This window comes from Scardinius erythrophthalmus (genome assembly GCF_964197995.2).
Source record: "Scardinius erythrophthalmus genome assembly, chromosome: 17".
NCBI lineage: Eukaryota > Metazoa > Chordata > Actinopteri > Cypriniformes > Leuciscidae > Scardinius > Scardinius erythrophthalmus.
This window is the reverse complement of record NC_138237.1, coordinates 21,043,139-21,059,598: the sequence shown is the minus strand read 5'-3', so window position 1 is coordinate 21,059,598 and position 16,460 is coordinate 21,043,139. Positions and strand designations below refer to the sequence as shown.

Here is a 16,460-nt window from a genome sequence, read left to right as displayed (position 1 = left end):
CCCCTCCGCCCCGCAACAGGCGACATACGTGCGTGTGAAATTCCGCGCTCGTTCAAGTAGACTTGCACACGCCGGGTGGCGACGAGTTTCGCCTGTCGCAGTCGTTTGTCCCCTCGTGTTTCAAGCCCATCACTCGTGAGAGAGTCAGTCAGTTTTTCATATAGAGCGGTGACAGTAGCATCTTAATAATCCCGAAATTCCGAGCAATCCACTGATACTAAATATGTCCTGATTGATCACTGTGGGAGGGATGAAATATCGAGGCGAAGTTGAGCTGTTTTTTACCGCGACGTCTCTGAGTGAAATAATGATCGGTGATAACTTTGATTAACTTCGTATAATAATAATTAACGTGTATATAATACTGTAATGCTTCTATATTGACTTCTACCTTACTGAGAAAAGTGTATGATTAATGGTAAAGTTATTTATTGTGTTCTGTTTTGGGAGGGGGAGGGTCGTCTCCGTGCCAACGGCTCCGCCCACAACGCAGAGGCGAATTGCTAATGAGCTACTGCCGCTCTGCTGAAACGAAGTCCCAGAAAACGGCACAGGTTTTGTGATTTTGGCTAAAAACGGCATAATCATAATTTAAAGACCACTGAGAATGTTTAAAAATAGCTCAAAATATGATCGGAGTGGGACTTTAAGGACTTAATACTTAATACTTAAAGGACTCTGACCTGTACCACCTGATATGCAGATTAATTTCTGCGTTGATAGTGTTGCCATAGAAACTTGAACCGCCCCGAGTAGAACGTCACGGGTTGCCATCTTTTAAACACGGTTCCACCAATAATCTGTTAATTACTGTGAACGTAGCATAAGCTGGTTGTTTTGGTTCAGGAGGAACTGTAAAAGGTGGCTGCTGTTTGTTTGCGGCGCGCGGTGACTGACGTCTGTCTACAACTCTGCATAGCATGAAATGCTGATGACATGTGATATCTGAGTATGGATGTATGGAAAATTTCCATTGGAAATACATGTTGACAGGCAAGTAGGACTATTAGGTAGAATATTTTTTTGGTCCTGAGATTTCCATAGCAGATAAATGTATTTTTTTTTTGTATTTTAGACCAATTCTATTATTGATTGCTATCAGGATGTGAAGAGAGTTTCAACCAGTATAACAAAAAGTGTTTATGAAAAACATTGCCTACCCTACATTTAATCTCCTATTGGACTAGTTAATCTAAAAATCTTTTCCTTTTTTTCTTTCTTTTTTTGGGGAGGGGAGGGGGGGGGGGGTGGACCATAAAAGTGGAAATTTTGCTTCAATCCCAACCTGACTACATAACTAGCTTTTCCTGAAAGACTCAGATTTATATTTTCCTGCTGAACAGGATCGTAATTCTGGATGGCCAGCACCAAACCAGCACTAACCAGCCTTTATCAGCATGAAGACTTCCGTGTGTTGCCGTTTGTGAGGACTGATGATGTTATGGGTGCTTGTGTTTCAGCCTGAAGCTAAACAACAATCTGCTTTCCTCTAGCATGTGTCCAGTGCAGCTGTCTGCCGCCCCACAGCAGAAACCACTTCCTCTACGAGCCATTTAATCACCTCTACCTTATGGTATCTGTTCATCTGTCTGTTTGTCCTTTATCTTGATTTCTCTCAATAATTTTAGCTCCCATCTCTCTGCACTGCAAAAAAATAAATTCCTTAAAACAAGAGACATTTACCAGAGAAGCATAATTGTAAGGTAAGAAGATAATAAGAGAATATATCTTGAGTTAATTTATTAACAAAAAGCTTAAATTGATTTTTCACCCCAAAATGAAAATTCTGTCATTTACTCACTCTCAAGTTGTGCCAAACCTGTACGAGTTTCTTTCTTCTGTTGACCACAAAATATATTTTGAAGAATGTTGGTAACCAGACAGTTGATTGACCCCATTGGCTTCCATAGTATTTTTTTTTTTCTATGATGGAAGTCAATGGGGTCCAACAACTGTACTACAGTCGTACCCTAATTCCAGGTAAGATAACCATCTCATGTGAAACTTAATAATCAACAAGATACAACACATATGAAACAGGATACCACACTGATAAGGAAACGGAAAAGACAAATAGCATGTCTAGCCCACAAATAGACATACATTTTCAGAGTAGAAGTAAACTAAATGTCTGGTCTAAATAGACCACAGAATATGAGTATAACTATGAGTATATGATATTAAAATATACAATAAACATAAAGCATAAGTGGATCAATTCAAGAATAATTTGAAAGGATTAATCTTAGAAATAACCATAAAATCATATATATATATATATATGTAGGCGCTAATGGATCCTAGGCTGTATCTCTACCAAACTTCTACAGTAGTACAAATAGGTTCTGTAAAACGAGGCATTGGAAAGTTTGTAAGTACATCAGGAGTTTATTTAAATAACACTTGCCTGATAGCTAATGCTACCGCTAACCCGCACGTCGAGGTCACTTCAGTGATTAGGATAAAGCACGTAAAAGTCCTGGCAGAAAGCCAGTATATTCAACATTCCGAAGTGTTGACAACTTAGTTTTAACTAATAATTGTTGCAAACTGGTACTACCAACAAAATTCCCTAATCACTGAAGTGACCTCGACGTGCGGGTTAGCAGTAGCATTAGCTATCAGGCAAGTGTTATTTAAATAAACTCCTGATGTACTTACAAACTTGCCAATGACTCGTTTTATGAGTACAGAATCTATTTGTACAACTGTAGAAGTTTGGTACCATTCTGGGCATTATTAGTGGGGTCATTTACGAGATACAGCCTAGGATCCATTAGCGCCTGCACTAAGCCATTCGGCTGATTTCTCTAAATAAGCTCTAACTTTAATAATGTTCGACCAAGGGAAAAAAGGCTTCTGGGGCGGTGTTTGGCTCGAGGTCGTGGTGCAAAGGACCCCTAGGTTGATTTTACTCCAAACCATCCCTTTAAAGTGATTTACATATAAAAAAGCACCAGTCAACGTCCAAATCCTTTACTTTAGAATGGTGAGCGACAAGAATTGCTTTCAAATTTCAAGATTGCAAATTACTACAGTAGGTTACTCCATTCTGCCACAAAGAAAAATGCACATGTCTGCTTAGACCCTGACGTAGCGCTTTTCCATGTCAAAGACTGTTAGAAATATGAACGTTGGCATGGATTTTAGCGTGAGCACACACTAAGCTAAAATCTGTGCTTACACCCTTGAATGTAGTGCAGGTGTCCTATGGACCACTTTTACGAAGTCTGAAAGTCCCTATATATTGCATTTGCATGGGAAAAGGCAACCAAAACTGCTAATTTTTTGCTCCTTATGGAACAGCATCAGATGGAACTATCCCCTGTAATGTGTTTTCCTCTTGCTTTCCTTTATCTTTCTCCAGTTGCACTTATGTCTCTCTTCATCTACATCTATCTGAACGCATGATAGAGCTTTCCCTTGTGTTTTATTCTGTCTCTTTCCTTCGCCCCATGCAGTCTCATGAATTTGTGAAGCATTCTGTCTGTGTGAATGTGTGTGTATATATTTTTCAGAGAGAATGAAAGCGAGATTGATCTTCCTCATTTATGCTTACAGGGCTTCCTTTGATAGTTTGGCTGCTGTATTTACCCCTGCGTCTGTAACTTTCAGAACAGGAATGCATTAACGTTCATTTAAGAAAACAGGTCGCTGTTTTATCAGCCTCACCTTTCTATTTCTGTTTCTAAATGTAAGTCCTCCTCCCTTTTAACTTTGCCACCATCTCGCTACTTCTCCCTCCTCCTCCCTGACTCCGTCTCTGTCTTTCCTTTGCCTAAGGCCTATACTTTTATCATTCCCCGCACTCTAGCTACCTGTTGCCATGCCAACCCCATAATTTAGTGTCCTACACAATGCAGTGTGTACACCTGCCTAATGCGCTCGCCTTAGCGTGTGAATGCATGAGAATCTTACCTGCGCCGTGTTGCTGAAGGTGCTTTTAATGACTCATTTAGAACCGAGCTTTTAATGTTCCGCCTTCTGCGCTCGCCCTGTCATCTCCGCAGCCCACACGCGCTCCATAAAGACCCTCTTCAGCTTGAGAGAGCCCAGTGCATGGAGCGAATATTTTTATTGCAAACACTGTTAATGTGCTCACTTATTATTGAGTTGACACCATGTGTGTGGCTGTGTGTAAATTTCTGAATTTCACCCATGACAACTTCAGTGCTTGCTGAATGGCTGCAGTGTGTGCATTCATGCCTGTTAGCATACGTACAGGCTGTGCATGTGAGTGTGAAGTGGATAGGTTTTGGAAGTGAGCAGCTGTGTGAGTTTCAGACCACATTAAGGTCCCTTGTTGATTTTTTTGTTTATGCACATCTGTCTCTTTCTTTGGTGGGGAGTGTTTGCATCAGTGAGTAATGGATCTAATTACAGCTGAGAACTAGCATAGTAACCTGGTCACAGAGATGACGCTAATGTGGATGCCTGGCGTCATGGTTAATTGCTTCCTGCATTCCGTTATCCTCATCCGTCCTTATCCTGCTGTTTGTGTGGATCTTCTTATCTCCAACATCCAAGCCAAAGCAACCAGAATAAAAAACAGTTTCATCTCATAAGAACCATCTTTACACTTATAATTGCAGCTGTAAACGCATTGAAGTATTAATCAAACTACATCTGAATTGATTCTGACCACATTTTATTTTATGTATACTGCCTTTCAACGATTTGGGGTCAGAATCAATTCAGATGAAGTTTGATTAATACTTCAATGCGTTTACAGCTGCGATTATAAGTGTAAAGATGGTTCTTGTGAGATGTTTTTTCATCTCACATCTGAAGTAAACTTTGAATCGCTCTGGATAATCCCGCTGCTCCTTGATAAGGAGGTGGAACTCTCCTTCCTCTCTAAGCAATCTCAGGATTGGATGGACCCAATATTTCCTCTATTTTTTTCTCTTTTTTAAGAAGAGAGAAAATCATCCTTGCTTGAAGACTCCATTTTCTATTGTTTTGCGGATTCCACAAGTACCAGATGGAAATGGGCTAACATTATGTTGCTGTCTGGGAAGGCTGCATTTATTTGATCAAAAATACAATTAAAACAAGAATATTGTGAAATATTATTACAATTTAAAGTAATTGTTTTCTATTTTAATATATTTTTAAAATTGTAAAAAAAAATTGTGTGGTAAAGCTGAATTTTCAGCATCATTTCTCCAGTCTTCAGTGCCACATGATCCTTCAGAAATCATTCTGATATTGCAGGATTCTTCAATGAATAGAAAGTTCAAAAGAACACTATTTATTTGAAATATTACTATATTACTTTCATTTTTGAATATTTTTATATATAATTATTACTGTGTCTGTATATTATATTGATATAATATATTATTAATGGAGCTGTCGGTAATTTTTACATTTTACCACACTTTTTTTTGGAAAGGGGACATGTTTATAGGTTCAGTGGCACAAACTGGCAGAAATCTTGAACTTTCTGCTTTTTATATAAATAAATTATGATGCGACTGCTTATTTCCTACACTATTTTCTATTCCTTGTATTTAATATTTTTGAGCTTATTGTATGACACTGCCACACACTATAGTGTAGACAAGATGTTTACATGGTGATTGGGATGTAGTCAGGAGAACTGCAGATACAGAGAAAAAAGACAAAAATGGGGGATGGGATGTGCTAAGGCATGCACGTGTTACAATCATGTAAGATAAGCACGGTGGGCTAATTAATAAAGGACAAGTCCTAATGAATTTAATTACACACACGTCTGGCCAATGAAGGCTGCAAAGCACAGAGAAGTGGGCAGAGAGAAGATTAGTGCTAACATGTAATAGAGGGATTACAGTACAAAACAGCAGTGGGAACGTGTGTTTACACTGCAAATGCAGATATACCTGAGCATGCCTAACGAACCTTTGTCCCTTAACTTTGTCATTATCCATGAGCTCTGTCCCAAACAGTCTTGAGATCAGTTCACTTATATTCCTTTATGTCCTCATATCCAGGATTAGACTGGATACACGCAAACAAAACTAATTTTCTTTTATTTTTTTTTCAGTTTCTGCACTGAATCTGCACAGTTATGCAAAATAATGTCTAACTCAGCTGAGACATCTACAGTCTTAATATTTGCGTCTCCTTTTTTACTATCTATAAGTGTCTAGGGGATAGTTCACCTTTTCATTCTGTTAACATTTACAAATTAAAATGTTGTCATTCCAAACCCAAATGCAATTTTTTTCACGAAATTATGAAATTTCACTGACACAGACAAAAATGAAAAAAGACTGACATGGTTTAAAGACATTTGTAGATCAAGGGAATCAACATTTTTTCTGGGGCGCTCAAACCCTCAAGCAAGCTCAGTTTTTGGACCTCAGTATTTGTTAAACCCTGCGTACAGCCATGGTTACAATAATATACCGTGGTGATTGTGTGCCACCATCTTTTTTGCTAAATTAATTAAATTCTCCCCTTGTTGCTGTTGTAAAGCTTTCATGTAGACAGTGTTTATCAACCATGTTCTGACTGTTCTAATTGCTAATAATGACAAATGGTGATTTGCCGTGGCTAACCACCTGCTTCCATTGTACCGCAGCCCCGTCTGCTGCATGTTCCTGCCTCTCTGAGGGAATCAGCTCTTCTGCTTTTAAGCGCTTCTCTATAATGCAGGAAACTCAAAAATGGCCACTGCATAAAGTTTTCATTACCTTTTTTCAATAATTTTCTCATTCAATGAATATTAGGGAATGTTGCATACACTCTTTGGGGTTCATGCATAAAAACAAGGAGAATGAATTTAGGCGTAAATCATTCATAAATCCATTCCTACATCAATTGTTGCATTGAACTGAAAGCGACAATCTACATAAGAATGGTTTTACGAACGATTTACACAGAAAACCATTCTGCTTGTGTTTCATGAATGAGCCCCTTTCTTCCACTGCCTTTCCTCAGCTCTTTCTCCAAGTCTTTGTCAATGGCTGCTGCTTCATAGCCATACCAGTGTTTCTTAATAATCTGCTTTAACAATTTTAGGTAGTTTTTCCTGCCACTGCCAACTTTGACGTACTCACTTGGGAGTTTGTAACACAGTTTGTTTATAAAGTTTCTTTGAGCCATCAAAATGTTCTGTCTTTGTCCAACACAGGAAGATCCTTGAGGTGAAGGTCATTGACGATGAGGAGTATGAGAAGAACAAAACCTTCACCATCCACCTTGGGGAGCCGGTGCTGTTGGAGATCGGGCAGAAACACGGTCAGTGGATCTCCTTTTGACATCCATCTGCAGAGTTCTATGGTTTTGAATTAGAATACAGATTGGGGTCTCTGTTTAATATTGTATTAATAGCTATCACATCTATCCCTGAATAATTCAGGGACAGATTTGATTGAAAGGTTTCTTTGTGCGAATTGAGCGAATAATGGGAGACAGTGGACTGTGGTCTTGAGTGATTGAATGAGTGATTGTTATAACGGGAGAGTAGGAACAGGCAGTAACTGGTTGCAGTGTAAGCGGCCATGTTGAAGCAATATCTTTAGGCCATTTCTGGACGTTAATTATGTACTAACTGCTCTAATTTAATGTTCATCCCCATGCTCTTCAAATTGCTGCACTGTTATGGGATCCAATTATAAATAAGCATTTTTTGATGATTTTTGACATTCAGTCTCTTCAACACTTCTCTAGAACACACAAAGTGAAGTGTTTGTTTCCTGCTTATATATAGCGCTACTACAACATGATACATTGCAACTGATTATAATAAACACAAAGGAATTAATTCACTAAACATTTGTCATTTATGTGCAGTATTCTTGTTCACTATTCATCCACAATCTAGTTCAGTGTTTTTTGTCACAATGCAGTCTGTGGACCACAGAAAATTTTAGATATTTATTTAAATAGTTTTTTCTCGCAAAATGCCTTTTTAGGGCTTTCAAAAGTAACTGAAATGAAATATGTTTAACACAGTAATTTTTGAAAACATTTTAAACATTTGAATATTTATATTACAATACAAATATTAGATGAAAGACTTAAAATTGAAGTTTAAATATTAAAATTACTGGGGGTCCTATCATACACCAGGTGCGATGCAAGTGTTTTTTGCTAGTTTCAGCCCTACGCAGTTATCATTTTTACGTCCTGCTCCCCGTTGTTTAAATAGCAAATGCATTTGCACCCATTTGTGCGCCCATGGGCGTGCTGGTCTGAAAACGAGGTGTGTTCAGGTGCATTGTTGGCACATTGCTATTTTGACTGACTAAAGTCAATGGCGCATAATTTGTTTCTGTTATTTAAAGAGCATGTTAGTATTATGCGCCTTTAGGCGAGTCCACAACACACGTACACTCTGCTTATTACACACATAGGGATGCGCAGCAGCACACAAACTAGCTAAATATAAAAAAATAAAAGGATTACAATGTAAAAGATTAATATTGCGTACATAAAGATATGGGGGAATCCGGCTTGTCCCGTAGATAGTCTGTTTGCGCGCTCTAACGTTGCGCACGAGCAGATCCGTTTGTTCTCTGGAGACACGTTCGCTTCAAACGCGTCTTTCCGCTTCAAAATTCCTTGCAAATTTTCTATTTACATTCCATGTAAATAGAAAATATAAAAATAAAAGCTCATTTAAAATATTAATACAAACGATAATAATGTATTAATAATAATGATAAAACAACACTGATTGACAGCCCTAGTTTGTAACAGTAAGAAAAAAAAAATCTAATCTGAATATAGATTTTTGGGGCAAAAAAATAGTCACGTTCTGTTTGTTTTAGTTTCATTTTCATGGACCTGCCAGTTATCAGTTTCTATGGACACTCATTATCTGCACACCTGTTGTTCATCATTTAGTGCGTTAACGTGGTATATTTAAGTTCCTCTTCGTTTGCAGTTCATGGTCCGGTATTGTCATGTGTTACACGCTGTCACGTTACCTGTTCATCATCTGTGGATTACTTGAGTTTGTTTTTATAATAAATACCTTTGTTTTAGAACCTTTTGAATCTTTATCATCATCTAGACTAAAGCATTACACATTCATACAATTTATTTTGGCTTTAGTTTAGTAAAAGTTAATGATTTATTTTGGAAACTTGTACAGTCACAACCAAGTATGCCAGATCACTGCAGTCTGCTGCATCCTCTACGGCTTGCGAGATGGAAAAATTAGCATGAAAACTGTTTAAAACAGATTTTTTTGGCCTCATTTGCACCATTACTTTATTTGCGAAATTCCTTCAGTGAAGTTCTGCTGTTTCAGCTCTGTAATACATGTGCAAACTCTACACTGCTCAGTAGATGTTCGATGTGTCTTCTGCTGACAGGCGACTCTAATGATAACAAACCAGCGGTGGTGGCTGAGGAAGAGGAGGTGGCCAAGATGGGGTGCCCAAGTCTGGGAGAGCACACCAAACTGGAGGTGGTCATAGAGGAATCCTATGAGTTTAAGGTAAGTCCTGTGAATCAGGAAAAACAATACAGCAATACTGCTCAATTTCTCACATTCAATTTATCTGAATCCTTACCTCTGCCTTCCCATGGTGACAGCCTCTATACTGGAGGTCACTGGGGTCAGGTAGCTCAGGGATTTAGAAGAGATTTGGGGTGGAAACACTGTGTTACTCCCTCTTAGATTATCCGCAGCCTGCTGAATGCAAAACAAGCAAATGGCTAGGACAGTGTGACATTGGAGAAAATGAAATTCGGATGGGGTTGTGCATAGACGCCCACTACCTCACTGAAATCAGTTTAGTTGAGACCTCTGTGCTCACTGGCCAACGAGACAGAGTCATATTAAATCTTGTCTACTACAAGGACACATTTTTGTGAGTTTAGGTTTGATTGATCTTCTTGGTGTTGTATGTGTATTTGTGTGTTTTTGCAGAATACCGTCGACAAGCTAATAAAGAAGACTAACCTGGCGCTGGTGGTGGGCAGCAGTAGCTGGAGAGAACAGTTTGTCAGCGCTGTGACTGTCAGTGCAGGTCAGTGTCTCTCTGTGCTCATACATGCTCAAATAGTAGCCTGTGGACCACACAACTGATTTATATTCAATCAAATGATTTGTATAAATCCTTGCCAGCAACAACCAATTTGTCTGTCCACTCTGAATGTGAATATTCTGTGCGACGTGACTCAATCTCAGCCAAGCAGGAGATATTTAATGATAAATGTAGACTGTAAAAAAAAATTTTTGAAGTTGTAAATAAAACAAAAATTATTGGATTAGATTGTTTGTTTTATTGGATTCAATTATTATTGGATTATTAGTTTAATTTTATTCCTCTTACGTAGAAATTTCACATTTATTTTAGTGCTTGCTGTTTCTTTGTAATTATTCATGAAATCAAAAGTAAATCCTTCAATTATTTTTCAGTATACAGTTATGTGGAGCGAGACGTAAAATTGTCTTAAAAATCTGAAACTTTTATTTGCCTTAATTCTTATGAATTGATTGCCTTTTTTCCCTAATTATTTTTACTTTGCTCCAGACTGCTGGGCGATTAATCAAATTTATTTTCAGTTATGATTTTGGCTTTCAACAATTATGAAAACAAGACAATTGAGATAAAAACGAAATATTGTGCCCCATTGCGTTTCACAATGATGCTCTTGTTTTGTCTTTTGTTATAAATTTGGTGCACCCTTATAACAGTCTAATTTATTTTAATTTGTAATTTTTATTATTTATTTAAATGTATGTGTGAGTGTGTGTATATTTTTTTTATTCTATTTTTTACATACATTTTTTTTGTTTTTGTTAAAAAAAAAAAAAAAAAATATATATATATATATATATATATATATATATATTATACTGAAAAAATAAATAATGGAGATAACAAATTTTAGTATTATCGAGCAACCCTACAATATACTTTTGGTTACCTCTATAGGTGATGATGATGAGGAAGAGAGTGGGGAGGAACGCTTGCCCTCATGCTTTGATTACATCATGCACTTCCTGACGGTTTTCTGGAAGGTTCTGTTTGCCTTCGTTCCACCCACGGAGTACTGGAACGGCTGGGCCTGCTTCATTGTCTCCATCACGCTCATTGGGGCCCTAACTGCTCTTACTGGAGATCTGGCATCTCACTTTGGTTGTACAGTTGGCCTGAAGGACTCAGTCACAGCTGTGGTGTTTGTGGCCCTGGGCACATCTGTGCCTGGTGAGTGTTTATTTGTGTATCAGATGTCCTTCCTATAGCATGTAGCTGATTAGTAAGAGATAACGTACAGTCATCGGGTCATTATCAAAAAATAAACCATGACAAACCTGAATGCCATGATAAACCAATCAGAATCGAGTATTCGGTCAAATATGCAAGCATTACATACTGTACTATTAAAATGTTGTTACTGCTTCCAAAATCGTTTCTAATTTATATTTCCATTATGGCCCTAGTCAGCTTTTGTGCGAGTGCTGTGGTTTTTTAGACTGTTTAATTATGTGGACTAATTAGAGGACATGATTTCCTCTGGAGCTACAGGGGATCTGTTTGTTTGTCTTGGCATTAGCCACAATAGACTGGATGGAATGATTCTGCTCATACTCATACTCTGTATGTCAAACCATCCTCAAGCTCCAACACACATAATGAAAAGATCCACTTGAAAGACAAATCTCCCATGAGATCTTTCATATCTCAGTTGTTTCTTCGAGACAGCAGTGAGATTAAAGGGATAGTTCACCAAAAAACTGTTTGGTTACCCATATTCTTCAAAAAAATATTTTGTGTTCAACAGAACAAAGAAACTCATACAGGTTTAGAACAACATGAGGTGAGTAAATTATGACATAATTTTCATTTTTGGGTAAACTATCCCTTTAAATAGAGAGCAAACTGTGCTTAACTTTCATACTACTAAAACTTATAAGAGGTTGGTGATATAAGTACAAATTAATATCACATTATACTTATACATTTTGGTTGCTAATGATATATATCAATGTATAAATCACAATATACACATTGTTATGCAAAAGTGATTTTTAAACAAATAAAAAATAAATAATGGCCGGTTTTTCAAAGTTATGGTAGAGCCTTGGTAGTTATAATTTGATTATATGTTTTATGGAGGTAAAATGATATAAAAAAAACATTTTGTAAATGTGTAAATGAAGTTGCAAGTGTAAAAAAAAACTATATTTGCAATTTGACTTACACTTTCACAAATTGTTGGCATTTCACCTTTATAGATGTTGATTCAGTAACCGCTCTGAGTTCATTTGGTAAAGCATTTAGTAAAACTGGTAACTCCTTGGTATGTGGGTCTTTTTGAATGATTAACTAAAAGATTAAGATTAATTTGTTTTCAATCAAATTACACTGGCTGCGCTGTGAACATTTTTTTATGCAGCTTACTCAACAAAGTTAGACTGAAAACTTAGATTCATAACACTTTTTCTTTCTCTTTTGTTAACGGTACATTGATTTAACCTGTCTATTGCCCATCTTTACTGTCAGATATTTCTTCTAATAAAAAGACCCTTGTAATCTCATATTTATCTCTCTAGAGTTTCAGAAGAGTTCAATAACTGTGCTCAGATTTTCCAAAACACCAAAGTCTACAATCAAAAGTCAGATATTTTAATATGAACTCGCTCAAACATTTCTCATCAAGTTCTTCCCAGACCGAATTGCTAACATTCATTTTATCATGTAGTACATCTATACTCTTAGTAGGTCAACAATGATCTCATTTGTTTTTATTTTTATTTCTCATTCGGGCTTTTAGGAGAACAATTCGAGACAAAGTTGATACTTCAGTTAAACATAATTGCGACCACCCTTCAGTGATTCCCATCCCGGTTCCTGAAGGAACACCAATAGTAAACATTTTGGAGGTCTCTCTTATCTGACCCATCCATTTCAGGTCTTGAAGTCTCTACTGATGAGCTGAATCAGGTGTGTTAGGAAGTGTTTGAAATGTTTACTGTTGGTGTGTTTCCAGGAACAGGGTTGATAAATACTGTCCTGAACTATGAAAGCAGCATCTTTCATTAAAATGGCCCTTCGGGGCTCTTCCAGTTCTCACCATCCTTCTTTTATCATCTTTTTTTGCTCTCTCCAGACACATTTGCCAGCAAGGTGGCAGCCATCCAGGACCAATACGCCGATGCATCCATTGGAAATGTGACGGGTAGTAATGCAGTTAACGTCTTCCTGGGTATCGGAGTGGCGTGGACCATCGCTGCCGTGTACTGGAACAGTCAGGGCAAAAAATTTATGGTCCCGCCCGGGTCGCTGGCGTTCTCCGTCACCCTCTTCACCATCATGGCACTGCTGTGTGTTGTGACTCTACTGTACCGCCGCCGGCCCACTGTATCTGGGGGCGAGCTGGGGGGCCCGCGAACCGCCAAGCTGCTCACCGCGTTCCTTTTCTTCGTGATGTGGCTCATCTACATCATGCTGTCCTCGCTAGAGGCTTACTGCCATGTGCCTGGCTTCTGAGAAAGATCATAAGAAAGATGTACTCCACTGTACAACCCCCATCATTCTTCCTCTCTGCTTTTGTGTATATGAGAAGTCTAAAATTAGTGTTTACATCCGTTCTTACTGGTAATTATCATTGTTGAAATTGAACTTGCATCCTTTCGCTCACACTGATGTGAATATCTAGATGAGTGTCAGTGAAGGATGATAGAGGCTGTGTGGTTTCATGCACAGCTTTCTCTTTCTAGATGGATTTCTCTTACATGGTGTCTGCCACCACCTGGATATTCAGACAGCAACACTCTCCAGAATACTCTCCAGAGAGCCACCTCAGCGCTTTTCTTGCTTCAGTGCTGTTTTTTTCCAAGGATGGTCCTTTAAGCCTCACTTCGATATTCTCTCAGAAATCCCTCTTCTATAATTTTTTGCTCCCCTCCCAGTTGCAGTCAATTGACACATTCCCACTGCAGAGATTTGGGAATGCTTCACACCTCTACCTACCCTTAAGACATGAACACTCTGTTTCATCTGTCTTCTCTCGCCTGTTTCTGCAGCTCCACATAGACCTTCACACCACACTAGCGGATTTTCATTTCTCACAACTATAATTTCAGCTCAAGTGATGCGGCGAGGGCTGAGCCTTCCCAAACTGACTCTGCCCCACACACAGTGATACCTACCTATACCTACTTTGACTTCGACCTCTCCCCCAATAATAATTCAACTTCCTGACTACTAACCTTGCCTCAGTGTTTCCTATACTGCAGATTTGTCATCATTGACCTGCCCTAGCACTACTTATACTGCACTTTTTGACCAATGGCCCCATCCCCAATATTTCATCATCTTTTTCACCTCTGACCCTGCCCCATCACTACATACACCACACCCTATTCACTTCTGACTCCACCCACTACACTACCTGTGCCACACCGTTTTCATCTCTGGCCCCACCCCAATATTACCACACCTTATTTACATATGACCCTTCCCTCTATATGTGCTATGCCTTCTCCATCTCTGCTCCACCCCCAAACTATCTCTGTCACACCTTATTTACATATGACCCCTCTCCCAACACAACAAACAAACAAACAGCCTCTTCACTCCTGACCTCTCCCCTACATTATCAATAACACACATTTTTACCTCTCATCCTGACCCATCACTACCTACACCACACTCTTTTCAAGTTCGATTCTGCCCACATTTCTTTAGTCACACTTCTTTATCTGTGGCCCCACCCCAATATTATATATACCACACCTTCTTTAGAAATGACCTAGAACATGTCACGCCCTCTTAACATCTACTTTTTTATGTCAAATACTGGTGTTGTAAAGCTGGTGTTTTTATTTATTTATTTATTTATTTTTATCATGCTACTGAAAGTTAATTATGAAGTCAAGAGAAGGAATGCTGGAAGATTGTTTTTCAAGCTTTTCTGGCTATTTTTGTTGAACGTGAACAAAACCAGAAGAGGTACACATTTTGCATGGCACATCATTAGTGGTAGAAGTTGAATGGAGACCAAAAGAAATAGTTTAACGGTGACATTGACATAAGAACCAAGGTGTTAGTGTTTATTCATGTGATATTTATTGATATTTATTATTATCAACTATGTATTATGTGGGGAAATAATGTAGGCTGTATGTGTATGAGAGCATGTATTTGAAAGGACGAGTGCAACGGATTAGACGAAATATATGAGTGTTGTGTGCTAATCTGTCAAACAGTGTTCAAAGTCTTTGTATATGAATATGAGTGTCTTAATGTATGAAAGTGTTGAATTTCGTATGAATTTTGTGTGTCACTGCCACACTCAGGAGTTTCAGGCTCTCATCACGTGAGCTTCGAAATCTTTTCCCATCATCCATTAATCTACAAATGGGTGCAGCTTCCATGACCATGTGGTACATTGGTTCTCATAATGTTGGTCCTAAATCATGCAGTGAGAGAGCACACTGTCCTGTCGTGCCGAACTATGTTCTACAGCTTCACTGTGTCAAGCTTTTAAGCTTTATTCGTTATCAAAGGCATTGCGTCATGTGGTTGTGTGTGAACACAACATGGGTGCCTTGATATCAACAGTACAATATCTCTAGGCTAGTGGTTCTCAACGGGGGCGTTCAGAGAACAACAGCGGGTGTTGGAAGGAAGATTTTTGAAAGGGGGGCGTTCAGGTGTTCATGGGGGCTTTCATGAGTTTACACCAAAGATCCAGCCAAGACAAGATTTAACGTAATTACTTGCAAAGTAATTGGCTACAACATTCTAAAATCTGCCAGTTTAATGCGACATGTAAGCTATGTATCGTTTCTTTTGCAACGACTTTATTATTTTTCCAGTCATAGACCAGCGATCAAGCACTGACTAGAATCCAGCACTGCTCAGAAATGTGTTTCACGCTGACAACAATCCGGTGGTGGCTAGAATCACGCAGCGGAGGAATGGAAAGTTAACAAGCCATTAAAAAAGTATTGACTTAAGAACCACTTATATATTTTCACATATTTTCAATAAATCATGTTCCCATTCACTCCGGCGACGAATTTTAAAATGAATTAAACTAAATTCTATTTATAAGGTAAAACTTAAATTTTTAGGCATTAACTAATGACTTTAGAAAACAAAATGTTTTCTTTGTTCACCAAGTAATTTACTGGTCAGGCATTACTTTAAGGAGAAAATGACAATTTGATGGATAATTTAAATATATTCTGTAATCACATTTTGGTAATGTATTAATTCCGCCATCACATCTGAGTGCGAAACGCTGCTTGGATAGTTTCAAGATAATAATTTAATTGTTCATATGTGTTTATTCTTGTTAAAAGATTATAGGCAATCGCTTGGACTTGCATGTCTCAGGTGCCCTGGAAATCCAGAGTTCTCGCGAGAGCACAAGTTGAATTTGCTCAACGAGTTTACTCTGGCGTCGAATAATGATGCTCATTAAATATGCCCTTGTATCCGAGCTGCACCAATCACATCGGGTTATCTGATATAGGCGGGCCAGAGGCGAGCTAA

At 38.3% G+C, this 16,460-nt stretch overlaps 1 protein-coding gene across 1 annotated transcript in view; it reads left to right on the top strand.

Annotated features, from left to right (window-relative positions):
• Window positions 1-13,445, top strand: part of slc8a4a (solute carrier family 8 member 4a) — a gene marked incomplete at both ends in the record, with an annotated part of 36,854 nt that extends 23,409 nt beyond the window's left edge. The window contains 5 exons of the mRNA XM_081389906.1: window positions 7,124-7,230; window positions 9,315-9,439; window positions 9,875-9,974; window positions 10,887-11,159; window positions 13,066-13,445. Coding sequence (XP_081246032.1) covers window positions 7,124-7,230; window positions 9,315-9,439; window positions 9,875-9,974; window positions 10,887-11,159; window positions 13,066-13,445 — 985 coding nt within the window. The remainder of the gene's footprint in view (window positions 1-7,123; window positions 7,231-9,314; window positions 9,440-9,874; window positions 9,975-10,886; window positions 11,160-13,065) is intronic.
• Between the last annotated feature and the right edge of the window lie 3,015 nt (window positions 13,446-16,460).